General features: G+C 39.7%; 1 protein-coding gene and 1 non-coding gene across 3 annotated transcripts in view; both read left to right on the top strand.

The window, feature by feature from the left end:
* Positions 1-3,108: 3,108 nt before the first annotated feature.
* Efna5 (ephrin A5) overlaps positions 3,109-25,718 on the top strand; it is a 288,907-nt gene continuing 266,297 nt past the window's right edge. Inside the window, exon 1 of one of the 2 annotated variants that reach the window (XM_070036014.1) lies at positions 3,109-3,606. In XM_070036014.1, the coding sequence (XP_069892115.1) occupies positions 3,482-3,606 (125 nt within the window). In that variant the 5' untranslated portion in view covers positions 3,109-3,481. The remainder of the gene's footprint in view (positions 3,607-25,718) is intronic. The other variant, XM_070036013.1, reaches the window with a different exon arrangement.
* Positions 17,382-17,490, top strand: LOC138837531 (U6 spliceosomal RNA). Its single transcript, XR_011375335.1, has one exon. It is a non-coding gene; the product is annotated as a U6 spliceosomal RNA (small nuclear RNA).

Here is a 25,718-nt window from a genome sequence, read left to right as displayed (position 1 = left end):
CCTAGATTTTTTTCCATCAAACTCAATCTGGTATGAGATGCTGGCAACACCCGGCTGGGTGCGGACTGCAGACCTACCACTGGAGGGCGTCTGGACGCTTCCAAAGCGCTCCGAAGCGCCTGGAAATCCAGGGACTCAAGGACTGGAGTGGGCAGGGGCGCCGGGGAGAGGGGTAGAGAATATGTTATTTGATTTTATTAGATAAATAAGTTTAAAAAATGAGAGAGAAAACTGACAGTTTGGGGAGGAGAAACTAAACTACTTCTGTGTTGCTGTTTTTTTTTTCCTCTCCTGGAGATGAACCTTCCCACAGAGGCAGCAAAACTCACTAGAGTAAGAGTGAAAAATACCAGGGCGCAGAGCCCGCAGAGCCCCGGGAGGCCGGGTCTCGGGAGCCGGTGGCCCCGCGGCGCCGGGCGCCGGGCTGGCTTCCAGGTTGCCGGACCACAGAGGGACCCGTCTCCAGGCGCAAGGACCGCCTGCCTGGCTGCCAGGTGATCGCGCTTTGGTGGCGGCAGAGGAACGAGGCGCTGCACGCAACTTGTCCTGGAACACTAGGAATGCAAGGCCTTTCCCCAATAATAATTAACTCCTCTCCTCCTCCCCTCTCCCGGTTGTTCCCGCCACGGGTTAGTTCGAGGTATTTGAGGGAAGTGGGCAGCGAAGCAACCTCAGGATTGAAATGGAAAGGGTGCAAGGCATCTCTGATGGGCTTGCCTGACGCACATTCAGTTCCTCTCGGTTAAGATTCGCACTGATTGTAATCACTTTACAATGATATTTTTTCCCCGATTGTTTTAAGAAAAACGTGCTTTCAAGACGTCACTTTGAAGAGAACGTTGCTTCCTGCTTAAAAAAAAAGAAAAGAAAAAAAAAGGGAAGACCTCTAAGTCCTGGAAAGGCAGAGAAGAGATGGAAGGCAAAGAAGGAACGATGCTCAGATTTCCAGATCGCCCTGCGCCAGGCAACGTGCAGAGATTTACAAGAATACAGTTTCTCTTAGGTCGGTTCCAGCCCGTCAGCTGAGACTTCCTAACCACCTGAGCAGCCCCAGAGGCAGATTTCCGCTCTCCTACGACAGAGTAGGAGCCAGGTCCTATAACATGGTAAAGATCCCTACTCCTAAGTAAGAAGACGTCAAATCATCGCTCAGCCCAGATCCAAGTCAGCATCCAAAGGGTTACACGTGGTTGCCGGGCTGAGCAGAGGAGAGGACGCCTCGGCACTCCCAGTAATTCAATTAGTCAGGTTTCAGGAAGGTGGGGCGTCGTGCGCGGGGGGGGGGGGGGGGCGGTGGTTAGGAGGCACGGGGAGGGAGGAGACGAGGAAAACGCCTCTTTCTCGTGGAACAAACCAATCCGGTTGGAGAAAGGAGAGAGGGAAAAAAAATCCCCGATCTGTAAGCAAACAGCAGGCTGTTCCCTGACTGGTTGCTCCACTCACCCCCCCCCGCACCCCCATCCCAAGTAAACTGCTTGGAAGAAGGGGGGGGGGGAGGGATGCAGCCCACATGACCCGGGCCGCGGTGGCAGCAAGCTGCGCTATCTGGGCGCGGGCTGGCGGCGCCTCCCCCTGCTCGGTCCGGAGCTCACACCCGCGCCGCCTGCCAGCCCAGCGCCCCGCACAACACGCCCGGGCGGAGCCCAGCCCCCGCGCCCACCCTCCACCCTCCACGTTCACGCGCCGGGCCTCGCGCTCCACTGAGGCTGCCGGGCCGCTCGGGTCGCTGCTGCTGCTGTCGGCTTTACACGCAGGTCATTAACGAGGGGGCGTGCCCGAGGAGATTTTTCCCATAAAGCATTTTTTCTCTTTCTTCCCCCCCCCTCCTCCTCCCTCTTTCGCAAAACTGACTTTTACCCCCTTTCCACTTCTCGCCAGTCGTTCCAATCTCTCCAGGGCTGCTCGTGCTGCTGCTGCTGGTGGTGGCTGCACTCAAGTTTATTTATTTTCCCGCCTGGGTGTGATAGGGGTTGTAGGATTCCTGGGTGGTTTTCACCTCTTGTTGTTGCTGTGCCTAAGCTGCAAGGAGGTGCTGCTGCGGGAGGAACGGGGGAGGTTTGTGATGTAGTCATTGGGGAGGTGCCACTCGCTCCAGCGCGCTCTCTCCTTTTATTCCCCCTCCCCCTTTCCATTTTTTTCCCTTCCTTCCTCCCCCCCCCCCTTCAAACTGATTGATAGATCTCTACAAGTTGCTGGGCTTGAGGGCCGGAGCCGTCGGAGGCAGAGGGGACACTTCTTAGCGCTCACTCGGGGCTCCTGGCACGGCGTGGAGGAGCTCAGGCTAGCTCCCGGAAGGCGATCGGAGACTGACATCAGCCGGGCCAGGAGTTGGAAAGTGATTGTTTCCCCTCCCGCTTTCTCCAGCTGAACTGTTGTTGGGTTGGCGTCGTCCGGCAGGTTTGGGCATCCCAGTTGTGCCTGGCTGGCTGGTTCATAACCTCTGTTCTCCATTCACTCTGCTGCACGCACATCCGGCCAAGGAAAGCACGCACCAGAAGTCCCCGCGCCTCGGCCAGCGCCCGGAGTGCCATCTCTCGCAGCCGCCGCGGTCCGACTCCACTGGGGACCTGCTGCAAGACGCGAAGAGCCAAACTTTTCTTTTGAGGTTTTCGAGGCCAGATCGCTCCTCACCGAGCGCAGCTGCTGCTCCTCCCTTTCCAGGACACCGGCGGGTCTGGGTTTGCGGATCCCCACCCTTCTCTGCACCTCCCGGTACCGCAGTACCTACGCCTCCTCCGAGATTTCCAGGGGTCGCCCGATTTAAGGCACAGAGGGAGGCTGGGGAAAGCGCTCAGACTCCCCACCTCCCCCTTCCCGGGGCCACAGGCGTGCAGCCCCCTCGTCTACACGGCGCCCTCCTGCAGTTTCCCACCAGCCAGCAAAGTAACTTGGAGCAAAGCGGAGCGCAGTGCGAGGGCCCAGGGCAGCGGCGGAGCCGTGCGCAGACTGCCGCGCCGCCGCTGAGCCGGGCCCGGCGGGCCGGTGTATGTCTCCCCGAGGCCGCGGCGCGCAACTCCCGGTGACTGTGCTGCGTGCGCCGCCGCCTGCCCCGATCCGCGCTGCCGCTGCCCGGCCAGGTCCGCACCTCCCTCTCCCGGGGTGACCGGCCTGCAGCCGACGCCCGAGACACAGCCTTGCACCCTTTCTCCCGCCCTCTCCACTGCCGCCACACACCCGCTCGCGTCTCTCCATCTTGTGATTCTTTTTTCTCCTCGAACCATTCAGTGGGGGAGCGAGTTTGTCTTTAACCGCCCCCCTCCATCCACCGCCTTCTTTTCTTCTCGCTCTCCAACCCCTCCCGAGCTTGGTGTGTTCCTCTTTTCCTTTCTCGCCTCCCCACCCCCCTTCCCGCTTCGTTTTATTTATTCATATTTATTTGGCACCCGCTTTCTTCTTTCTGTCCCTTTCCCTCCCTCCCTCCGGATCCCTGCTCTCTTCCCCCGGAGTGGCGCGTCGGGGGCTCCGCCGCTGGCCAGGCGTGATGGTGCACGTGGAGATGTTGACGCTGGTGTTTCTGGTGCTCTGGATGTGTGTGCTCAGCCAGGACCCGGGCTCCAAGACCGTCGCCGACCGCTACGCTGTCTACTGGAACAGCAGCAACCCCAGGTAAGGCGGCTCGGGGCGGACAGCTGGGGCTTCTCGGGCCTCAGGGCCCGGGGAAGGAGCTGCGGTGGCGGAGACCGAGGCGCGCTAGCTGAAGACAGCGCGCACCCAAGCGTCGCCCCGGCACTGCTGGCTTGGAGGCGCCGGCGGGAAGCACTCCCTTCGCGCCTCGCTTTGTTAAGCCACCACTGGAAGGCCCGGTGCTCCCGGGGATTCCTGCGGCTGCCTGGCCCCAGCTGCTCTGGGGGACGTGCGAAGGATCGGGAAAGGGCGGGAGCCTAGGAGTTGGGACTTGTTCGCTTCCCAGCCGGGGCAGTCTGGCCAACATCCCCATCCCGGCTCAGGGCTTGGGCGCCGGGGATCCGCTGCTGTGTGCCGCCGACATCTCCTGCCCTGAAGTCTGAGTGCACAGGGACTTGGGGAGACAACACGCCAAACATCTCCAAACTTTTTTTTTTTCTTTTTTCTTTTCAATTCGCCTTCTCTTTTCCACCGATGCGCGCAGAGAGCGCACGGGCTTAAGGGGGAAGTGAGGGGGGCTGGGAAGCGGAAGCTTTAGGTTTTTTATTTTCCTCTTTAACTGCGAGAAAAATCATTTGGCCCGGAATCTGTCTGGGCCTGGCGCTCTTGGAAATGGAGAGGATGCTCCCACCTCTTGCAGCCCCCTCTCACCTAATGGGTTCCAGGTGCCAGAAAGTTTGATCTAATACCGGGTTACGTCATGTGTGCGGAGCAAGCTGCTGGAGTTGGAGGCACTGGAAGGTGGGAGCCCTCCGCCCGTGGCCTGGCGGTGCGGGGCCTGAGGCGCGCGCGCGCGCGGTTAACTGGAACCGCTTTGCAGGCGCCTCGGAAGCCCGCCCTGTACGCTGGAGGCTGGTGATGGGCGACCGGGAATGTCTGGGCGCACGTGCTGGGCCCTAGCCAGCCGCAGACTTCCAGTTTGCTTGGACCCCGATGTGGGTGTCTGTGGAGGTGAAGGGGGGTATCCAGAGTATCTGGCGGACCCTTCCCAGCCCTAGATCTTACTTTCTCCCGGGCCTGGTGGCAGCAGTGGGCCCCCACCGCGCCCGTATCGCCCAACATCTCTGGGACTCAGGCCAGCTCCCATCTGTGAGAGGTCGGTGCCTCCTGGGAGGGAAATCGTATCGATTGTACCTAAAAGCATAGGGTTTTCTCTGGGCTACTCAGTGGAAGTTGAGAGGGAAAAGGCTAGTGGCCGAGGAGTGAGCCGGTGGTTGCTGCTGTCCAGTTTACGGTGGAGAGGGAACCCGCGAAGCCTCCAATTGTAGTTCCCATCGGTCCTCTCCACCCATCTCCAGTCTTCCCTGGGCATGCGTTCGTGCCAGGGCAATGCTGGGCTGACTAGAGTCAACTGAGATGATGATGAAGAGAAACCTCTACCAGCGAGCTATTCGTGGATTGTGGACCTGAGATGAACACCCCCCTGCCCCTCCCCTGTTAATCCACAGTAGTCACACCCAAGTAGCCAGAGTCCTAAATGCACTGACTAGCAGAAGTGCTGACATTCCCGAAAGTTGAGTGTGTGTGTGTATGTGTGTGTGTTTTAAAGTCTCTTGGAGGTGGGTGTTGGAAAGGGGAGCTACTTCTTCTTTGACATGCCACTTACCACTATTAGGAAAAGAGAAAGAAGCCATTCTGCCAGAGAAGATGCCTCTTATTAAAGCTGACAAGACAAATAGAGCAAGCTTCCCAGTTCTGATGGTGTTAAAAGCAAGTCTAATTATGTTGCTTGGTTTTATTCCCATTTGGGCCTTTTTTTTTTTAAGACAGCGTATATGAAACAAAAAATTGTATTTCTAAACTTTACTACTATATTCAGGAAAGCACGAGGGAGTTCTTTAGTTGAATTTGGGGTATTTTGCTCTTGGTTGTCACTCTTAACTTCCCAGTGTGTTCATTTTCGCTTGGTATTCATTTATTTGGATATACGGATGATCCAGTCTTCCCTAGGTTCAAACAGAAAGAGCCAGCAACACACCCATGCCCCTTCTTAACCTGTCCGGCTAGCCTGAGTTAGATTGAGGATATTTTATCTTAAGTTATCTCTGTTTTATGCTTTTGATACTGTTGTTTGGTTTGAGATTAGCACATTGATTTTTGTCACAGGTCATGTTTTTTAATACATCTGCCCTACCCGAAGAAAGCTCTTCTGCCCAGGATTGCTATGGTGGCTTTGAATCTGACCATAGTTAACATGTAGAATTTTCACACGCCAAGAGTATTCTTAAGAAGTCTGTGTGCTTATTTAAACATTGTGAAAAGATCTTTCTCTTAGTTTGATAACTTCTTCAAGAAAGAATGATATATCCCACTCACCTTCAAGAAATGTAGTTCCAACATTTAATATTCTTATGGGATATAGAGGCATTTATCCTAGTGTTATTAAAGTAAAACTTAAAAAACAGTATTTTAAAAGTAGATAGCTAGTGTAGGCAGTTTGTAACTCAAAAATATTCACTTAATATTGGTGCATTTTTATGTATTAAGAAAAATCAGGTTAGATGTAGCTTTCAAAACTCAAAAATATCACAAAGGATAGAAAATAGTTCATGTACGTTCTGATTTTGTACAGTAAGTTGTCAATATTATATGAAAGTGTCAAGATTTTGCTGAACTATTAATCTGCAGACTTCAGTCTATTGACAATGTACACCATGTTAATCACAACTTAAGTAGATTTTCAATTTTTATCTTAGAAGAAAAGTTCAGTAGACAGTGTCAAACTAAAATGAGTACTGTGTGTAACTGAAATATACTTTTGTGTATACTAATAAATTCCATCTGAAGTTGTTTAGTTAGGTAAAATTAGAATTAAATATTTCTCCATCACAGGAATTGAACATCTTATTGTGTTACATCTACTTGTGCTACAAGTAACTGTATAACTGATACATTCAGTATCATTACTACCCCTCCATTGATGGTAGGAACATCTGTGTATCTACGGTCACAGGAAAAATATTAACGTAGGTTCCATCTGAATAGTAGTTTTACTGTTACAATCTGTCTTCCTACTAGTCACTTCTGGGAAGTATATATTCAATTTTCAAATTGAATATCTGCTAACTTTGTAGTTGGCAGGATTTATTGGGCACTGAGCCAAACTGATTCTATGCATTGGATTGGCCCAAATCTGTGAAGAAGCAATTGAAAACTATCAGTCTGAATAGAAATATTATATGATTGCATTTGTCCACACACATCCTCCACAATTCTAAAATCTGAAAACTTGCATGAGTTTTACCTAAAAGCGTGAATGATAGAATGATCCTCTTACTGTTATGTGGCATTTGTCACTGGAATATTGCTAAGTAACTTTAAGTCATGTTAGTCTAAATCAAAGAAAATAGAATTGTCTTCAATTTCTTTAAGATTGTAGGAAGGTCTTAAGTAACTTCTTAAAAAGACGGTCAGTAATAAAACTTATTTAATTCTCCCTTAGTAGCCAGCTGTGCTTTTATATAGAGACATGACGTAGGATTGAGAACATGCCTCTTACCCTGGAACATGATGTAAGAAGTTAGGTTCCTCCAGTGAGAATATTCTTTTAAACACTGTGTATATTGAAAAGTTCTTCTTAGACTCTTTTGACAATTTACCAACATTATAATAAGGTAATTAAACAGGTTTCCTGGTTGACATTATGAGTTGAATACAATATAATATTGCAGCAAATAAAAGCATCATACTATTATCAACACTAATTCTTCTCTGTTGTTGCTTTATTTCTGTCAAGATTTGAGTATTGTAAATTTAAAAGCCTTTTCTTTCAATTGAAAAAAAAAGAAACTGTGAATGCATCAAGGGTTTACTGAACTTTAACCTCACTGTGTAGTCTTTGGATTTTTTTTCCATTCTTTAAAAACATGTAAATTAAGCATTTCACATTAGATTAGAAAGTAACTATATCATTTACAATGGTCAACAAGTAATATTAGAATTGTAGGAAGAATTCTATAACAGGATTCCCTTCACTCTGCTCTTTCACTGGCTATCCATTTTTCCCTAATAATATTCCTTTATTTTTCTTCCAAAATTTAGTTGCTTCCATTTCAGAGATCGGAATAACCATCATTTTTTTTTTTAAAAAAAGCAGTATACTCTTTTCAATGAAAAATAAGTGAATTTTTCATGGTATAAACCCAGGAACTTGTGCCAAAAAGGGAAAAGTTTATATCTCAGTTTTCAAGCTTATTACTTAGCTTGTAAAAGATTCACTTCATTTTTTTAAAAGTTAAAATCTTTTAAATGTTTTTCATGTTAGACACATCACTGAAAATATTAACTCTGAGCCTCAAAGTAATATGATTTTATTATATATGTTGGGATAATTTTTCATATTTATATCAAAGTTTATGTTACTATCAGGATAAAAATAAAGCACTATACATGAGACTTTTAGCCTTTTTTGTCCCCTTAAGACATTCCTTCCTTTCAACCCAGATATTTGCAAAATAGAAGTGTGCTTCTTGTTCTTTAGCCAGTTTTCCATAGAGTTTTGCAACGCAGTTATCTACTGAGTTGTCACCTTCCAGCTATAGTGTGCATTATTTTAGATATACAAAATAAATGCCAAAATAGGCAACTGTCTATTTTTTAGGTGACTGAACATCAGTGCTCATTGAGTCACAGTCTTATTTGGCTGTACAATCAGTCTCAGTTGCCATTTCCAGTGTGAAAGTAATGTCAATACATTACTGGTGATTAAAAGGATCAGAAAATCTTTAGTTCATTATTCCATTTCACATGACTTTAGTGCTATTAACTAGACCACTGGCTCATGGAAGTAATAGTTTATTGTCATGTGTGTTATGGCTGATAAAACTCTGGGTTTAGAAGTTTTTACCTTTGAAAACTGAGAATCAGATTTGGAAAGAGCACTTAGCTATTTGGGGCAAGTTAACCTCCTGAATTTCCTTCCATTTAATCTTGCAAAATGCCTTCTGAACTGGCATTTTATTGCATTCAGTCCACTGGCCTGGTTTTCTGTTGGATAGGGACAGATAAAGATGGGTACCTTCTCTCTCCTGTTATTCTGAACCAAGCAAGCTACTAGATTCATGCTGGGCCAAGCAAATGAATGAACACAATTAGTCCTTAAGGAGTCCTGGCCTTTGGTAGCTTGGGAAAAGTAGATGCCAAAAGAATTTACCTTTGAGAGATTGAAACAGAAAATGTTAAGAATATATTACAAATAGTATTTTATATGTGTTGTAACATTTGGTACATTGCTTAGTGTTTTTTTTTAATTTCTCTAATATAAATCGCTTGCTTTTTTTTTTTTAAGATGTTACTCAAGTTTTTATCTTGTTTGGAATAATCTCCAACCCAACAACTATTTAAAAAGCTATGATATTTTAAGTAAGAAATTGCTGGATATTGGCTGATTCCCTATTATTGATCTTCTTTTCAGAAGTAGTATAGAAACTGTTAAAATAGCAGCTGGACTGGGATATCCATATTGAAAAAGAAGCCTGTATTTTTCTAACTGCACTAAGAAAATAAGTAGTCCTTGACACTCACCTAGGACAGCTCACTCAGATCAGTCTTCCAAACTGAGAAAAAATGGTCTTTTGATCATTTGTGACAGATAATACCGTCATATTCAGGTACAAAACTTCAAAGAGAGATATAAAAAATGAGATATTAATATTCACTTTTGATAATTTGTCTTATGATGGTGGTCTTAGCCAAACATCAATAAATTACTGTCTCTTTTAAGCATGTGATTTATTTTATTAGATTTATATATTAGTCTGCTTTTCAACTTATGTCCTAAGCTGTTTTGTAGAAGTTTCTGTGATTAATGTGAACTTCCAATGTTTCTGAATAGGATATTACTCACTACTAGGAAATCTGCTTTCTCGTGAATATGTCTGCATTTAAGTTTTTAGAAACTTAATCTTCAGTCTCAAGCAAGTCAGCACAATGATGCAGAATCACTCAAATTTTAAATTAAAAATTAATAATGCAAATTTTCTTTCCTGTAGTTGTGATGCATTCTTTTCAGTAATATGTTTTATTTCTTAGTGTTTTTGATGGTTTGTAAACTGTGATCTGAAGTTTTTTAATAGAAAATTTGTGCATATGCAGACTCTTGATTTTGAGATTTGTGAAGATAGTTTTATAACAGCCATACATTTCAACCAAAAAACCCATTGTTTTAGAATATTGAAAACTCGTATTTCAGTTAGCACTTTTCTGCAAGACAGTGCTATACTGTAGTGATGCTTAGCTTAGCTTTCATTCAGGTAGAATTCTATCATTTTCAATAAGGAAAAATAAACCTTTGTCATCTTTAGAAACATCCTTCATACAATTGACAGTTGACAGGTTGAAGAAAATGTTACTGTCAGGTCTTATTTTCCACTCAAGTGAGGAATAAAAATAGATTGAAATGATTTTTAAAAATCTAGTTAAAAGTTGTTGCAAAACTGGAAAAATGTTTTTAAGTTTTACATGTAAGTTATAAAATTAATGTGCCACTGGCATTATGGTCAGTTTTTCACTTTGAATAAAGCCAAATATAGTTGAATTGGTTGTGGTTAGATTGTTGAACTAGATGAAACATCAATATTATTCCTATTGTAGTTTTATTAAATGATCTGATTTTCAGGACTGATGATCAAGATTTAGTACAAAGTCAGCATGAGAATTCACACACATGAAGTGACAGTTGTGTATATCAGTACTTGTATATGTATTGGATAATCAGTCGTCTTCTTAGTACACAAAGATTTGACCTTTTACAAAATTGCTTTGTAATTAATGATTTTGAATATCTGTACAGTGTCATCTGTATAGTGTCATACATAGAAGTTAGAAAAAATAGGATGAAATTTGCATCTCTCAATTTAGAAAAGCAGATAGGTTTGGGGCTTCCAGTTACATCAGCGTTTTTTTCTCTCCCTGTCCTCTTAGAAGCAGCCATCTTGTTTAAAGACCAATTTTATTTCTTTCGTGAAAATGGTCCGGAAATGAATATGGATGATAGAAAAGACTAAACAACTTTTCTAATCATTCTAGTGAGACTCTACATTTAAAGCTCCATCTTACTTGCAGAGCCTCAAAAATGTCTTCTTGTATTTAGTTGACCAAAAGAAAGAGCAAAAGCAAACTAGTGATATTTATATATTTAAGCCCAAGCTATTATATTTTAATATTAACCGTCGGGCTTTACTATATCTCCATATATACTTTTCTCTTGAATCATGTGATTTATAGTTAATTGCAAGGTAATAAGTTAATAATCTCTATTGATAATACACACCCCTCGTCCTCATGTTTTTCTTCTGATATACTAATACTTCTTGGTAGACATCCCCTCCCAACAATTGATCAGCAATATCAGAAATCCTCCAATAAGAGGTAATGATCCAATTGTAGATATTTAAAGCATTGTAGATATTAAAGCATTTGGGATGCTTTAAGAAGCACTGTGAGAAGTCAGAACATTTGGTCACTGAAATAGAGCCTCTCACTTTTTCATGAACTCTTGTGAATTCTTTCAGAAAATTATTTTTAGAACTAAATCCCTCTAGTTTACTAAAAAAAAAATTGAGACTATCAACCGAGTCTGCTATATTTTCTATCATGTTTTACATTTTTGGATACATTTGAAGGAACATGTAGTCTTGTAAACCTTACTAAAAATGTGTACTACACTTGTCATTACTGTATCTGATGATATCTGAGACTATTACTCTCACCTGCTTCAGTAAAAGTGCAGTTGCTGTACGAATACTTTCAAAAGTAACCTGACTTAGCCAAATTTAACTTGGGCCAGAACAAATTCTACATATGTCCTAGATTACTTCCGTTTGGGGGAAGTAAGATTTAGAGTGGTAGCCGGTGTAAGGTAAAGTTGATAAGTAAAATGCATGATTTAAGGACAGATCATGCTTCTCATGGTTAAAATCCAGGTATGAGTTGACATTTTTTTGTCCTAATGAGCTTTCCTCTTGTATCCATCACCCATTTTCCTTAGACTTGCTAGTGGAGAAGACCCAAATCACCAAGTTTTCAAAGTGACCTTGATTTTAAATGAACTAACAAATACCTTTTATTTTTCTCCTGCTGTTGCCAAGCTGTCAGATTTTCCGTTTTAAGTGTTATTAATTTATATTTATATTGGTTAAAAACTATAATTGTCAATTAGTTCTTGCTTCTTCTGAAAATATACATGACAAAAGCTTTCTATGCTGAAATGCAATGTCTTAATGTAAAAACGTGGTTTGAATAAACTAAAGTTATCACTTGGCTTGGTTGGTAATTACAAGGCACACTTTTATCCAGGTTTTGATGATGGAGGGCCTGAGACTTGGTACTTTTTAGCTGTTAGGATATACTATTTTGTCACATGTAAAGAACTTAATAATGTAGAAGAGAGTTATTTCATTTAATAGAGACAAAAGAGAATGGGTAGGGAAGGTAAAATAACTCTAAAGATGGGGAAATTATCTTTTGTACTTAACAATTAGGTTAAACAAAGTGGGAGCAAATGAGCCCCATTCGCCTGCTATTGTTTCAGGGCAAGAAAATACAGACAGATGTCAGAACGTGAAAGCAGTAGCCTCTGACTTGCACAGCAGGGCTAGTGCCCTGGCACATAGTGTCCTGAGCCACCATCATAGCAGGATACTTTTTTTTTAAGTGACTGACACTTTGTGATGGAGATCCTGATACTGATGCTGTAGCTATTTGCAGCTTCCCGAAGTTATCAGTCTTTCTAGCTTCAATTTTAAGTTCCTCACCCGAGCCTTTTATGAGAAATGTTTCTTTGGCTCAGACAGCACCTTAGTGACTTCTGGAGAGCTGCTCTGTCTGTGTAGTTGCTGTAAATCTTTTCCTTCCTCCAATTTTATTCATCTAGTTGGAGTAGCGGAGGAGGCAAGGGGAGGCTCTGATGTACCTTCTGCTGCAGTGAAGTATTTGCCTGCTTTATTTAGCAAATACTTTTTCTTAAAGATAGATGAAAGCAGTGGGTTTGTTAAAGGCCTTTTCCTTTTGTCTCTGCTATGCAATCTTGCCAGTAACCCCTGGGTTCACACAGACCATTAATGTTTTAGATACTGTGGCATTCAGTGTTTTCTTCATATATTTGTTTACTGTTACTGCTTCAATAAACTTTTATGCCTATTTCTGTAGTTTTCTGGCAGGGTCTGCATTTATTAAAATTTAGTGACCCAGCACTAAGAGGGGTACAGTTCAAATAGTGGTGCTTCTGACAGGGTTTTGTGTCAAACTAGAGAAAATAATAGGGAAATGAAAGCTGCCAAAATGTGTCTCCCAATTACTAATTAATCAGGCGAGAAAGGACCTCAGTGACAGATCTCGTGTCCGCCAAGGCAGCAACTTGGGGATGCTTTATTTTAAATACTGTATAAAACAAATTAGAGTAAGCCTCAGGAAATATAGCACCCTTAAATTCAATATTACCAGTGCTAATTTTTTAAGTCTTTGGAAAGCAAAATTTAGAACAGAATCTTCATACTCTTCTCAGATACCATCAAAACATAAAGCTATTCTAAAGAGTATTTTCCTTATTAATAAGTAATGCCTTTATACTTATTAATATTTTAGACCAGGCATAGTATTGGTGTAGCATTGTATATGTACTCAATCGTCAACAGACACTTGTGGGAAAATTAATTTTTCCCATTTTATGCCTGCTGTTAATGTTTTGAAGATTATTGTAATTGGAGAACAAAACTCACCACACCCAGAATTATAGATTCATATAAAACAAGATTCCAATCTTTTCTGGCAATGTTTCTTCTGAGATTGCTGGATCCATAATTAAATGCCTACTATTAGTGTATTATTTCCATAGCATTTACACCATAAAAAGAAAAAAAGGTCTTGTATGGAACTCTAGCTGTTAGGAGAACAATGAAAACTAATTACACACTGCTATTACCTTTGTCAACTATACTCTTGGGAAGACAACATGACTGCATGTGTATGTGTGTGTGTGTGTGTGTGTGTGCAGACATGCACGCATGTATGTATGTGATATTTTACATAAATATATACAAATAGGTCAGCATACTTATTGGATAATCTTCAAGTTCCTAAGATTCTGAAGTAAATCAAAGCAAATCGAAGTCTACAGGATCTATTAATAAAATTGAAAAATCAGCAATTCTGTTTAGGGGAAAGACACCCTAACTTTGTATCCTTTCTTTATGATATTAAAAATTCACTCACATTTATGAGTCTATCAATATTTAACTATTAGTTTGTAGTGGGTTTTATCTATGTTGCTAATTATCTGATTATTTCTTGAAAATAACTTTTTGTGGGTTGTTATTTCTTGGCTCCAGACTTTTGTTTTGGTATCTGGTTATTCAAGAACTAACCCATTTATTTATTATGTAGAAATCTGCATTGTTAGATTTCTTTTTTGGTGGCTTTGGCCATTTCATTGTCTCTGAGCCTTTCCACCAGTGGATGGATTTAAGAATGACAATTGTAAAAAAGGTATTTCTTGATTTCATAGCAGCTTTGGTATAAAATTTGGTAAGAAAAGATTTGGAAGCTATTGAATGATAAAAGGTTTTAGAACCAGTATTGAATTTCGGTTACTCTTACCAGCCTTGTTTCCTGGTATCTCATAGAATTAAGACTTGTCCTTTTATAATATTTTATGTTACTGTTTTCGTTCCTTGAGTGAATTCTCCCTATGTAAAGAGAACCACCTAAAAGCAAAGCCACACAGGTGAGTTGAAGAATTACATGAGTTTTCATATTAAAGAACTATCATAAGCTGGGCGCTGGTGGTTCATGCCTGTAATCCTAATACTCAGGAGGCTGAGGATCATGGTTCAAAGCCAGCCAGGGCAGGAAAGTAAAACTTTATCTCCAATTAACCACCAGAAAACTGGAAGTGGCGCTGTGGTTCAGGTGGTAGAGTGCTACTCTTGAGCTGAAGAGTTGAGGGACAGCGCCCTGGCCTAGAGTTCAAGCCCCATGACTAACAACAACAACAACAACAAACAAACAAAAAGAACTATCAGGGGCTGGGAAGGTGGCTCAGTGGAAGAGCTCTTGTCTTACATGCCTGAGGCCCTGGTTTTGATTCCTCAGCACCACATAAGCAAAAAGAAAAAAGCCAGAAGTGGCACTGTGGCTTAAGTGGTAGCCTTGAGCTGAAGAGCTGAGGGACAGCGCCCAGGCCCAGAGTTCAGGCCCCACGACCAGACCCCCCCCCAAAAAAGAACTATCATAGCTAATATTTATTAGTAATAACATCCATGTACTGAATATCTACAAAATAAAATGACAGAATAGTTATTGAATGACACTATAGGAAATACATTGGACAGCATACAGCAAATTCTGAGGTGACTAGACTACATTTTTGCCCCCAAATCAATGCACATTTGATTGAAAGATTTTGTAAATGCAGCCAAATGGAGTAAAAGGTATTGTAAGAAATATTCATGTGTCAGTTCACCTGGCAAATGTTTATTAAATGTCCCGTGTGGGCTATGCACCATTTTAACCACAATATAAACAACATCCTGGCTTCCAGGAAGCTTTCCTTGAACCATCTCTGCTCACTGTTTTTCACTGTTTTTCACCTCCAAGGTGAATCTCCTGGGGATTGTGTTGAAATGCAGATTTTAATTTAGTTGGTGGAGTAGGACCTGACATTTTGCATTTCTAAAAAGTTTCCAGGTGATGTTACCACATTTGGTGGTGTCCAGGCTGCTTTTTCTTGATGTAGTGTTTGGATCACCAGGTTCTCAAGTTGTGTTTTGCCATGAACTTTCTATATAGCTTTGTAGCTCCTAAGATGTCTCAGCAGTTATATGAATAAAAGCTGTCCTTTCAAAAGCCTAAGAAGCCTAGTAATCTTCATTTCTAGTCCCTTTCTCCTAAATCTCAGATGTATAAAATAAATTTTTGCTTCATTAAAAATCTGCCATCACACAAAAGTATTGGCCAGGGATTTTTATTGTAACCATTCTCTAAAGGCAAATTCTAGTGGTATAAAAAAGATGTCCTGGTCCAAAAGTTTAAAAAGAATCCTGTCATAAATGTCAAAGGATATTTATTTGCTGCAAACTCTCCCCAGATGTATTTTATGTGGCAATTCCAAAATTACACCTCAAAAACATATTTTTAACACTTTCCCAATTTAAATCCGTATGGTTAGCTTAACCCAAAATGTTTATTTTACATTCAACATAGATGACGAACAATTTCTTTGCTTCCACTGGCTAGGTTTTTAGGGGCTGCTTTCTGTAGCCTGCACTTCATTGAAGTTATAGAAGAACGGGGAGCAAATGCCTTCTTTTCCCGCTATTCTGTGGGTGAGAAATCCGGAGAGCTGTATCTCACCTACAAATGTGCTATGGCTTTCTGTACAGCTTGTCCACCATTCTTTTACCATGGAAATTTAATGTGATGTTGTTATTAATGAGTAAAGAGTCTGCCTGTTTTTGTTTTTGCTTTCCTATTTTCAAATATGAATGTGATTGTACTACTGTAAGTGAATTTTAATATCTTTAAAGCATCATTCATATCCTTATTGATCATGAGAAAAATAAACTTTTTAGTGTAAATCAGGTGTATTTTTATGAAACAAACAAGAAGAGGAGGGATAGGTGAGTTGCCCTTAAGTGTCCTTTTATATATATATAACAGTTAACATTTTTATAGTTAATTATAAAACAGAAGCAAATATTTTTCTTGCTACATTGTTGATAAAATGGGCTTAATTAAAGTATCGGGTAGAATTTTGTAAGAACAATAAACCTGATTAAGAACAGTAATTCAAAGGAAGACTGTTGGTTGGTTGTAGGCTTTTATGTGTGTGCTTGATCTGGTCCAATAGGGTTCTCAGAAATAGTGATAGTCTCCTAGGTTTTTAGAGGTTATGAGTCTCATAGTTCCTGAAATTCAAGAATCTTCTCTGACTGAATTTAATTGGCTTTATATAGGTATATGCCATGTGTTAGAAGATAGTTAAGTTTAGGAGTAGGATATTTTGATTGATCAAAATAAAGTCACTTTATTAAACTAAAGGAATTGGCTCTGTTCAAAATAGTGTTTATGTACCTAAGATTTCTGGCCATTGATAAGTTTAAAGTAGAAGAATACATATTTAAAAACCACACTGTGTAGACCTGTCTGTTTTCACAGACAGGTTTTAGTTCTAGTTAAATTTCATCTCGCACTAAAACAAATGTGTTCTGTTCATCATTGCCAATCTGAATCTCAATTTTTTTGTCTTGATAAATGGGCATGATAAAGATGTTTCTCTCTTGCGGAAATTTTAAGGAAAACATATATGTGTGACTTTCAAAATTGCTATAAAACTGTCATTAAAAGAACAGAATCAGGCATGCTGCAATATGGCTAGAGAAAAAAGAACAGAAATGGAAGGGGGTTACTTCACACCATACAGGTGACGATCACATTGTAATTCAGTTCATTATTATATGTTGCATAGAAAGTATGTTCTTATAGCTGAGCATGGTAATAATGCATCTGTAGTCCGAGGCCTTGGAGGCAGAAGCAGGAAGATTGATAGTTTGGGGCTAGCCTGTGTTACAAAGTGAGAACCTGTCTCAAACAAAAAATAAAAAGAAAATGTATTTTTCTTATACATTCAAACTTATTTTCTAAGCATCATAGAAGAGTTGACTCACTTAAAAATCTGAGCTGTGTGATCTTATTTTATATATATATATATATATATATATATATATATATATATATATATATCCTTGAAGATACAATTCATAGTGCTCGCTTCGGCAGCACATATACTAAAATTGGAACGATACAGGAAAGATTAGCATGGCCTCTGTGCAAGATACAATTCATAGATTTATTCATGTGTAATGCTCTTTTTAAAGGAAGTTCACATTTTAGGTTTTATCTTGTGATTTCTACAAGAGTAATAACATGTAAAGAGTGACATTTGATGGTAAGACCTAATTCCCAGAAATGTCTCTTGTATCTCATTTGTAAAATTGGTCGTTTATTTATAACATCTTCTCTTCTCCTCTCAGTTGGTTTCATCTATATTGTTTTCTCTACTTTGGACTTCATTGGTACAGTGCGATATCTCTATCTCCAAGGAGAACTTAATGAATACCGACACTGTCTTGGAGAATGCTTGTACTGTATTTCCAATGAGGAGCTTGTTGTAACAAATCAATTCCTGTTCGGGGCTGTTTCTTACAGCAGCCAGGCAGTCCCAGAAATCCTTGGATTTTTTAGTTTGATGCCAGAAAACAGGGTTTAGCCTCTTGAAACCTCTGTGTTTAAGAACTGTACCTATTGACTGACTTAAATCTTAGTATATATTAACTATACTCACATTAGTGTTAGGAGCATAAATAGATCACAGCATTTAGCTGAGGATTTGTCAAGGAAACATTTTAATGCATTGAAAGCTGAATAACACTGTTTTCTTGGAGAATTGTCTGGTGGTTAGTCAAAGTGGGATTTACTTCATATACTTATAGCTATTTAGGTCAATATCAAATATCTCATTATTTGTATTAAAATTTCGATAATGTGCTTATATATTTCCATAATTATTTTATAATGTCATGTTACTCTTAAAGTTATAAATCTCATTTAGGGTAAAAAAAAAAGGGAAAACATAATTTGTAAGGAAAATATCAATGATCCGTAAGTGCTTTACCCAAAAATGTAATGATAGAACTTGCCTAATGGCAATAAAAATATTAGATTTATTACTAGCAGTAGTCAAATTCTTTGAAAGAGCACTGCTAACTTTGAATAACAGATTTCCCTCATAAGTACAATGTTTTAATACTTAGAATTGCTCTGCTCTGGGGAATGCTGGGTTTATCTTTGCTGTTCTTGAATCATTTCATACAAAAGTAGGTTTCTTTTGTCTTGCTAAACTGGAAGTTAGGTTTATTAAGGGAATGAGCTTGCTGTGAGTTTATTTCAAAGTTGAAGCTTCCTAATTTTATGTTACTTTTCTTCTAAGTTCAATGAATAGTTAATACTTTTAATCTTACTCTTGTGCTAGGCTTTCTTTCTTCACTAAAGGGCAGTCAAAAGGTTTAAATTTTGCTAACTTACTTACTGCCACTTTGAATTATTAAAAAATTACTACTCTGGTATATCAGTTTAGATATGTCAGCTAGAGACCACCTTAACTAGGTTTACTTTGTATTTTCATGAAGGCATTTCATTTCATGAAATGGCATATAACAATCCAGTAGGTCCTTGATGTTGAGTTATGTTTGAATTATATGATTTATGTTTTATTTAAACTTTCATTAATGTGGCAAATAAGAATTAAAATATTTCAGTGAGTTGATAAATTTAAATGAATAAAATGGGCCAATTATGCTGTAACCACGGCTTACAAGAAAAGAGGAATGGTTTGAATTCTCCTTAGTTCTCCTTGCAAAGCCTAAATTGTCAATATAGTTTACATATTTAGAAGACAATGACCTCTTTATTAAGCAATTATCATAAACTAGAAATTCAAATTTAGACCAGTTGCAAATCTTCCTCAATTTCTCTTATTAAGCTTTTTGGATTGTTTGATTCTTCCCTTATAGAAATATTGTAAAATGTGAATGGAATGTAGGATTAGGTCTTAAAAATAATAAAGTCCATCGATTGATTTGAATGAAATAATTATATTACAGTTGTTTACCACAGATAATCATGAATTTCTTTCCTTGGGTTACAACAAAATCTTTAGTAAACTCTTTTCATTTAAAGATTTCCCAACTGTTACTTTGGCTTAATTGTATGGCAATTGATTCCTTTTAAAAGAAAATAAGTTAAAATGAATTAGGCAGTTAGAATGTATAGTTAAGTAGGTTTGTTTGTTTTAATATGCTGTATCCCTACATTTTCCCAACAAAAGGCAATGTAAACTCACAAGGAAACTCCATTGACTCCAATATAGTTTGGGGCCCAAATAATCAACCCACTTACCATCTCATAATAAGCCATTTGGTGAGAGGAGAGTATCTGTGTAGTAGCATCATGCTTCAACCGTCCCAGTCTACTAAGATATCATACTCAGGAACACAACACCCTCTTAATTTTTAACGTTTGATGATCTTAATTTCATTTTAGGACACATTGGATTGGCTTAAGCTCTGGCTTGACAGATACTTATGGTGCTATTTTGGGTAGAATAGGCATACATTGGCAAACTCTGGGTAGTTGATAGGATCAGAGACCTGCTCACTCACAAGATATGCAGGGGTCATATTAAGTGGATTTGCACCGCACCCTGATTAGGAGTTTTAAGAGGGTGACAATTGGTGTTAGAAGATGATTGGTTTTTCTTGCTATAAATTGCTAATTAGTATTGAGAGTCTAACCTGTTTTGTTGAACAGTCTCCCTTATTTTCTCTGAGAAAGTGGTTTGGACAGTAATCTATTTACTCTATCTCTACACCTCTCTTCCCTCTTGTTAAAATAAAATCTAGAAACCTCTGGGGACTCCCCACAGTTGAGTTCTGCTTGGAAGAAGCTTTAAAACAGTGGCTTCAAACTGAAGTAAATATTGACTAGGTCTGGAGCTGAGCCTTGCTCAAAGCCTCCTATTGTTCTTCCTTAGTCAGCACTCTAGCTGTGGCTCCAGCATGCATGTGTTAGGGAAAGAAGAAAGGCTGTGGAGGGAAATTAACAGGGCCCACAGCTGAACTGGTAAATGCTAAGTCCAGAGGAAAGAGAAGCCGACTACAAAGCTAGCAGGAGCTTATGTTGGGTTATAGAGAATTTAGGAGAGTGAAGTGTGAAAACACTGGCCTTCCTGTATGTTTCAGAGAAGTTTAAGAGACATGAAGCTGCTTGTCTGGGTGGGTTGAGCCCATCTTGGAGTAAAACCTTTATGGCAGTGATGCTGTCTTCTTAGGGGCCCTGAAATGTTGCTTTTGGTGAACTTGTAAAAAGGATAAGGGGTAAACCTGGATTCTAGAATAATAGTTATCCCTCCCTGATACCTGTTCTGATGCTCTGCCAGCTTCCCTCCTTCAGCTGTCATGTTGGATTACACACTCTCTTGGGTCTCCTAAGTGCTTCAGCATCCCCGGGGTATCAGATGGGTGAGGGGGAACCATATGCCATCTGAAATGAAAGTTTTGAAGTTCTGAAGACATGTTCCTATTATATGAAAAAAAATTAAACTTTTTTTGTTTGAAAAGATTAGATCATTTAAATATGGAACAGATTCTGTTGTTTAAAGCAGAACACTGTTGAGTAAAAGCTGCCTGTAATTTTTTTTTTTTATCATTTAATTCAAGAACCCAAACAAACAGCTGGCTGACTTATGTTTTAGTGAAAACCATCCTGGTACATTTACTAACTGGGAAAATAAACATCCTTAAAAAGAAATTATCATGCATACTCACTGCAAAGTAGTTTTTAATAAATACACAGCAAAACCAATAGCATACATGCATTTTTCATTTCTGCTGGTCTTGCATCACTTTAAATGCATAGTCCTTCTGTGATGCTTGGCATATCAGTGCTCACTACCACATGCAGGCAAATACCAGGACAATTAGAATATTCATTAATTGCTCAGGCAATCACCAAACTGTTCTGCTTGACTAACATATTAGAACAAATAATGTCATAATACAGCATGGAATGCTGCGGGCACAGGGAGAAAACAAAATATATCTATTCAGGAAGGGTATCAGGAGGTTCTTTCTGGAAAAGAAATAATTTAGGGTAGTGGATATGATTTCAGTAGTCATAAGTGGAGTAAAAGAAGACTCTAAGGAGTCTTTAGCAACAAGAACAGAGGTCTGCTGGCTCTAACCTTACAGCTGTGTTTGGGGCGTACAGAAAGCAGTTTATTTGATTGTATGGGATCTGGAGAAAATTGAAGCATGGACTCAAAGGTTGGGTTGGCCATGTTGTAGTGGATCCATGTAAGGCCATGTTTCTTCTTTTTTCACAACTTTATATTTTAAAGCAGTTTTAAGTTCACGGCAAAGTTGAAAGGAGGAGACTGATACCCTGTCTGGCTCCTATCCCTGGAGCCAAGGCCACATTTTTAACATTAAGGGGAAAGTTTATACTGATGGATGATTTTTGTTTTTTAAATACTGGATGGACTGATAGGGACCTGCATGTTTTGTGATTGTTCTATACAGTTGTGTGTTTTAGCCACAATAAATGCTTTGCAAATGTAACTAAATTCTGCTAAATATTGAAGATCTTACATTTGGTTTATGAGTCATTAAAAACTCAGGGCAAATTTAATTTTTCCATATGAAACCTGGGATATGTTATTGTATCTAACTTCTTTTTCTGACCTTTGGATCAGTCCATTCTTTTCTTTTAAGCTAAAAAGAAATAGTTTACAAAAATCATCAGCAGGAACATGACGTGTAAGACAGAAAAGCAAATCAAACATCATCAAAGAGTTATAAGATTGTATTTCAGAGAGAAGGCTTGGAAGATCTGCTCACCTCTGTTTCTAGGCCTCACAGAGGGCTGCTAGGTGGCCTCATGGTTCTTTGAATTATAGCACAGGGCCTGGAACTTTCTAGGGGACAAATAGGAATGATCCTGTGGAAGAGATTTCCTTTTGCTCGAATAAGCCACTTCAGTTCTGTGGGCAACCCTCTAGGAATTGACTTGAAAATCTCCCATTTATTGAGCACTTGCTGTATACTACCCAGTGCTTCACAGACTTTGCAGTCATTATCATTTATTTAATTCTGACAAGAGCTCTTACCAGAGTCCTAGTATAATGATTCTTGTTTTACAGATGAGAAGACTAAGTTTTGCATATTTTAAACTAGCTGAAGGCCACTTAGCTCTAAGTGGCCCTTAACCACTCATCTGGGCTATACAGAGTGACACCCATAGTTTAACAGAACTCTGAAATGTTGAAGAGTGACCTTGGGGCAGAATTTTTGAGGAAGCACAGTGGAGAATGATAGGGATGATCTGCTAATATGAAAAGAGAGTTTAAAAAATGCACACTTTTATTCTAGCTTGTTGAGTGTTTAATGGACTGAGGTAGCAAGCCACAACTGTTTCGCTCACAGCCAATAATTAGTACAAACAAAGGTTAATTGTTTTGTGGACTTGTTCTTTGGAACTGTGAGGCCATGAAGTGTACATAGCTCCTGTATGTCCTGAAGAAGGGATTCATATGCTAGCCAGCCCTCCTCCCTGCCCTCAGGAAAGCTTAATTCCTGAGCTCTGGCCAAGCAAGGTCTAGAGCTATTTTTTGTGGGTTTTTTTTTGTTTGTTTTGTTTAAACTTTCAAAAGAATATTCTGGATATTCTTCAAACAAAACTTCCAAATATAACAACTATATAGTCAGGAAAATTTCCCCTATATTTATTCTAATTTCCTACATTTTAATTAGTTTTGGTTAGCATAATGCAAATATAAACTTCAATGTTGAAATATAGATGTTATTACTCTATGATGTACACATTTTGAGCTAATAACATGAACAATTTGAGTTAGTAAGGCAATAATAGTTTTGGTATCTGATAGAAAGGACTATACCTGTGCTTGAATTGACTCTATGTACACAATTCTGTGGCCCTTTTCTTCCACCCACACCTTCTATTCTCTTAAGTTCACGGCAAAGTTGAAAGGAAGCTACTGAGACCCTGTCTGGCTCCTATCCCTGGAGTTAAGGCCACATTTTTAACATTAAGGGGAAAGTTTATACTCTACTCTTTCCTTCATAAGGGTTTTGCCCTGTTGTGTTAGTCTTCAGTAAGTTAGTCTTCATTGGTTTCAAAGACTGAAGTCTCCTCATAGGATGTAAGTGGATCAAGTTCCCACCTCACTGCCAGAGATACAACATAGATGACGAAAGAGTTTTGGCACTTACTTTATTTTATATGTGTATCTGTCTTGTCAGACAAAAGTAGATCTATTAGCTAACTCTTGAGCCAGGAAACATTAACTGATTCATCCTTCCTTCACAGTCTTTGGTACCTCTGTAGTGGCTTTGTTACTCCCTTTTCCAAGTTTAGTTGTTTATATGAATAACATTAATATGTGACTAATACTATAGTTTTTGAACACTACATCTCTGTATATATTTTGTTCCCATTGCTAGATTTTCAAATTCTTGAGGCCAGAGATTGTGACTTATATGCGATGACTTTTACACAAGGGCTGATGCATGATGGTTTAGAATATAAGGTAGGTTCTGTATACAGTTCTCTCCTTCTTCACTTACTACTGACTTCCCTTACTACTTGCTGAAACACACGTTTCTATGTTCTGCATCTAGAAATGGAGATAATAATATATTCTTCTAATGGAGTTATTCCAACAGTTTAATTATGTTTTATTCCATGTCTATTTAGAAACATACCTTCTACATAAGATACTTATCTATTAAGAAATAATTTGAATAAATTTCTTTTTCTTTTTTGGCAATATAGAGACTTGAATCAGGGACTGTGTTTGCTCGAGCCAGGCCCTTAGCTTTTTGTGCTTTAGTCATTTTTTCAGGTAGGGTGTTAGGCTTTTTTTTTTTCCCAGTGCCAACCTGGACTCATCTTCTCCTTATATATACCTTCCTGTGAGTTGACATGTACCACTATGACTAGGGATTTAAGGGATTTCTATATTCTTTTAGTATCTTTGAGTCTATATAAGAAATTGCAATTATACAGAGATGTGTCCAAGAGCATGGTGAAGCTTTTCAGTCAGAGTGATCTGTGCTTAAATACTGCTGCTTTTCTTCAACACTGTTTTCACATAGGAATATGAATATTCTGCAAAATTATGATGATCCAGTGGGAAAAGAATGCATGTAAGGCCTGGTGCATATTTTCTCAATGGTATATATGTGTGATTATTGTTACTTTGATTCATGAATGTGGAGAACCAATTATTTAAATATCATCATTGCTTGCCCATTGGTTTTGTTTTCTTGACTGCCTGTTGCAGTGTTCTGGTCACCTAACTGAACTTGTGTGCAAATTCTCCTTTCTGTCTTTGACGATTTGACATAAAGTAATATCTTTGAAAAAACCAAAAACTACCAAGTCTCAGAGTTAGGTGTATGTCACTTTTTCTTTTTTAAACTAGCTGTTTGACCTTAAGCAAGTCATTGAATGCCCTGGGACTGTCTTTCGTCTTTATAAGGTTACTGAATTAAATGGTCTTTTTAGGTGAGAGCATCTGACCAGAAGATCTGGAAATGGGACAAGGCATTGAGACTATTAGCTGTTTGCCCTTGGTCAAGTCAGTTAACCCTGGTCAAGTTGAGTTTCCTCATCTGTGAAATAAAGGGATATCTTTTCTCTTCAAGGTCACTTTTGTCTTTGTGAATCTACTGGCCTGTTGCCTTGGTTGAAACATGTAATATGCCTTCTCTCGTATTTTTATTAGTTCATAGATATCTACAACATATGGAAATATTTGAAGAAATACAGCTTTTTTGTTTAAATGACTAAAATATTATTTTTTAAGACGTAACAACCATTATCAACGTTAATTAGTCGAATCCTGAAATTTGACACAGGGACATCTGGACTTAGATGTATCTGAATAAACTTCCAATAAACTTCAGATTGGCTCTAAAAGAAAGTGAAAATAGCTTTTTAGACATCTAAGTTCTTAATAAGAATAAATTAAGAATTTTGAATACTTAAATACTTTTATTTCACAGCTATAAGATCTACTGTGAGTTGATTTATTGAAACTGGTTTTCCTTTGCCACTGGGAAAAGATAATAAGTTAAGGAAGGCTTCATAAAAATTGGGAAAAAAAAAAAAATTTGGAAAACCTAGCTGTTTCCAGGAGTTCCTGCCTGTAACCCTCGCTATTCGGATGCCTAGTTTAAGAGTTGCAACTTGAGGACAGCCTGAGCAAAAAGTTTGAGAGAGCCTGTTTCAACCAATAATTAGGTGCAGTGGCATGTACCTGCTGTCTCAGCTATGTGGGAGGCTGAGATCTGGAGAACAATGCCAGGCCAGCCCTGAGCACATAAATTCATGAGCCTCTATCTCCAGGGAAGAAGCTGGACACGGTGGCATTTGGCTTTTATCTCAGCTATCGCAGTTAGCGCAAAATGGGCAGTGTTTAGTCTAGACAAAGACCCGGACTGCATTTCAAAATAACCAAG

The sequence above is a fragment of the Dipodomys merriami genome, unplaced genomic scaffold (genome assembly GCF_024711535.1).
Source record: "Dipodomys merriami isolate MVZ:Mamm:240054 unplaced genomic scaffold, mDipMer1.0.p SCAF_27, whole genome shotgun sequence".
Lineage (NCBI taxonomy): Eukaryota > Metazoa > Chordata > Mammalia > Rodentia > Heteromyidae > Dipodomys > Dipodomys merriami.
Note: the sequence above shows the minus strand (reverse complement) of the source record. Positions and strands in the feature narration are given on the sequence as shown.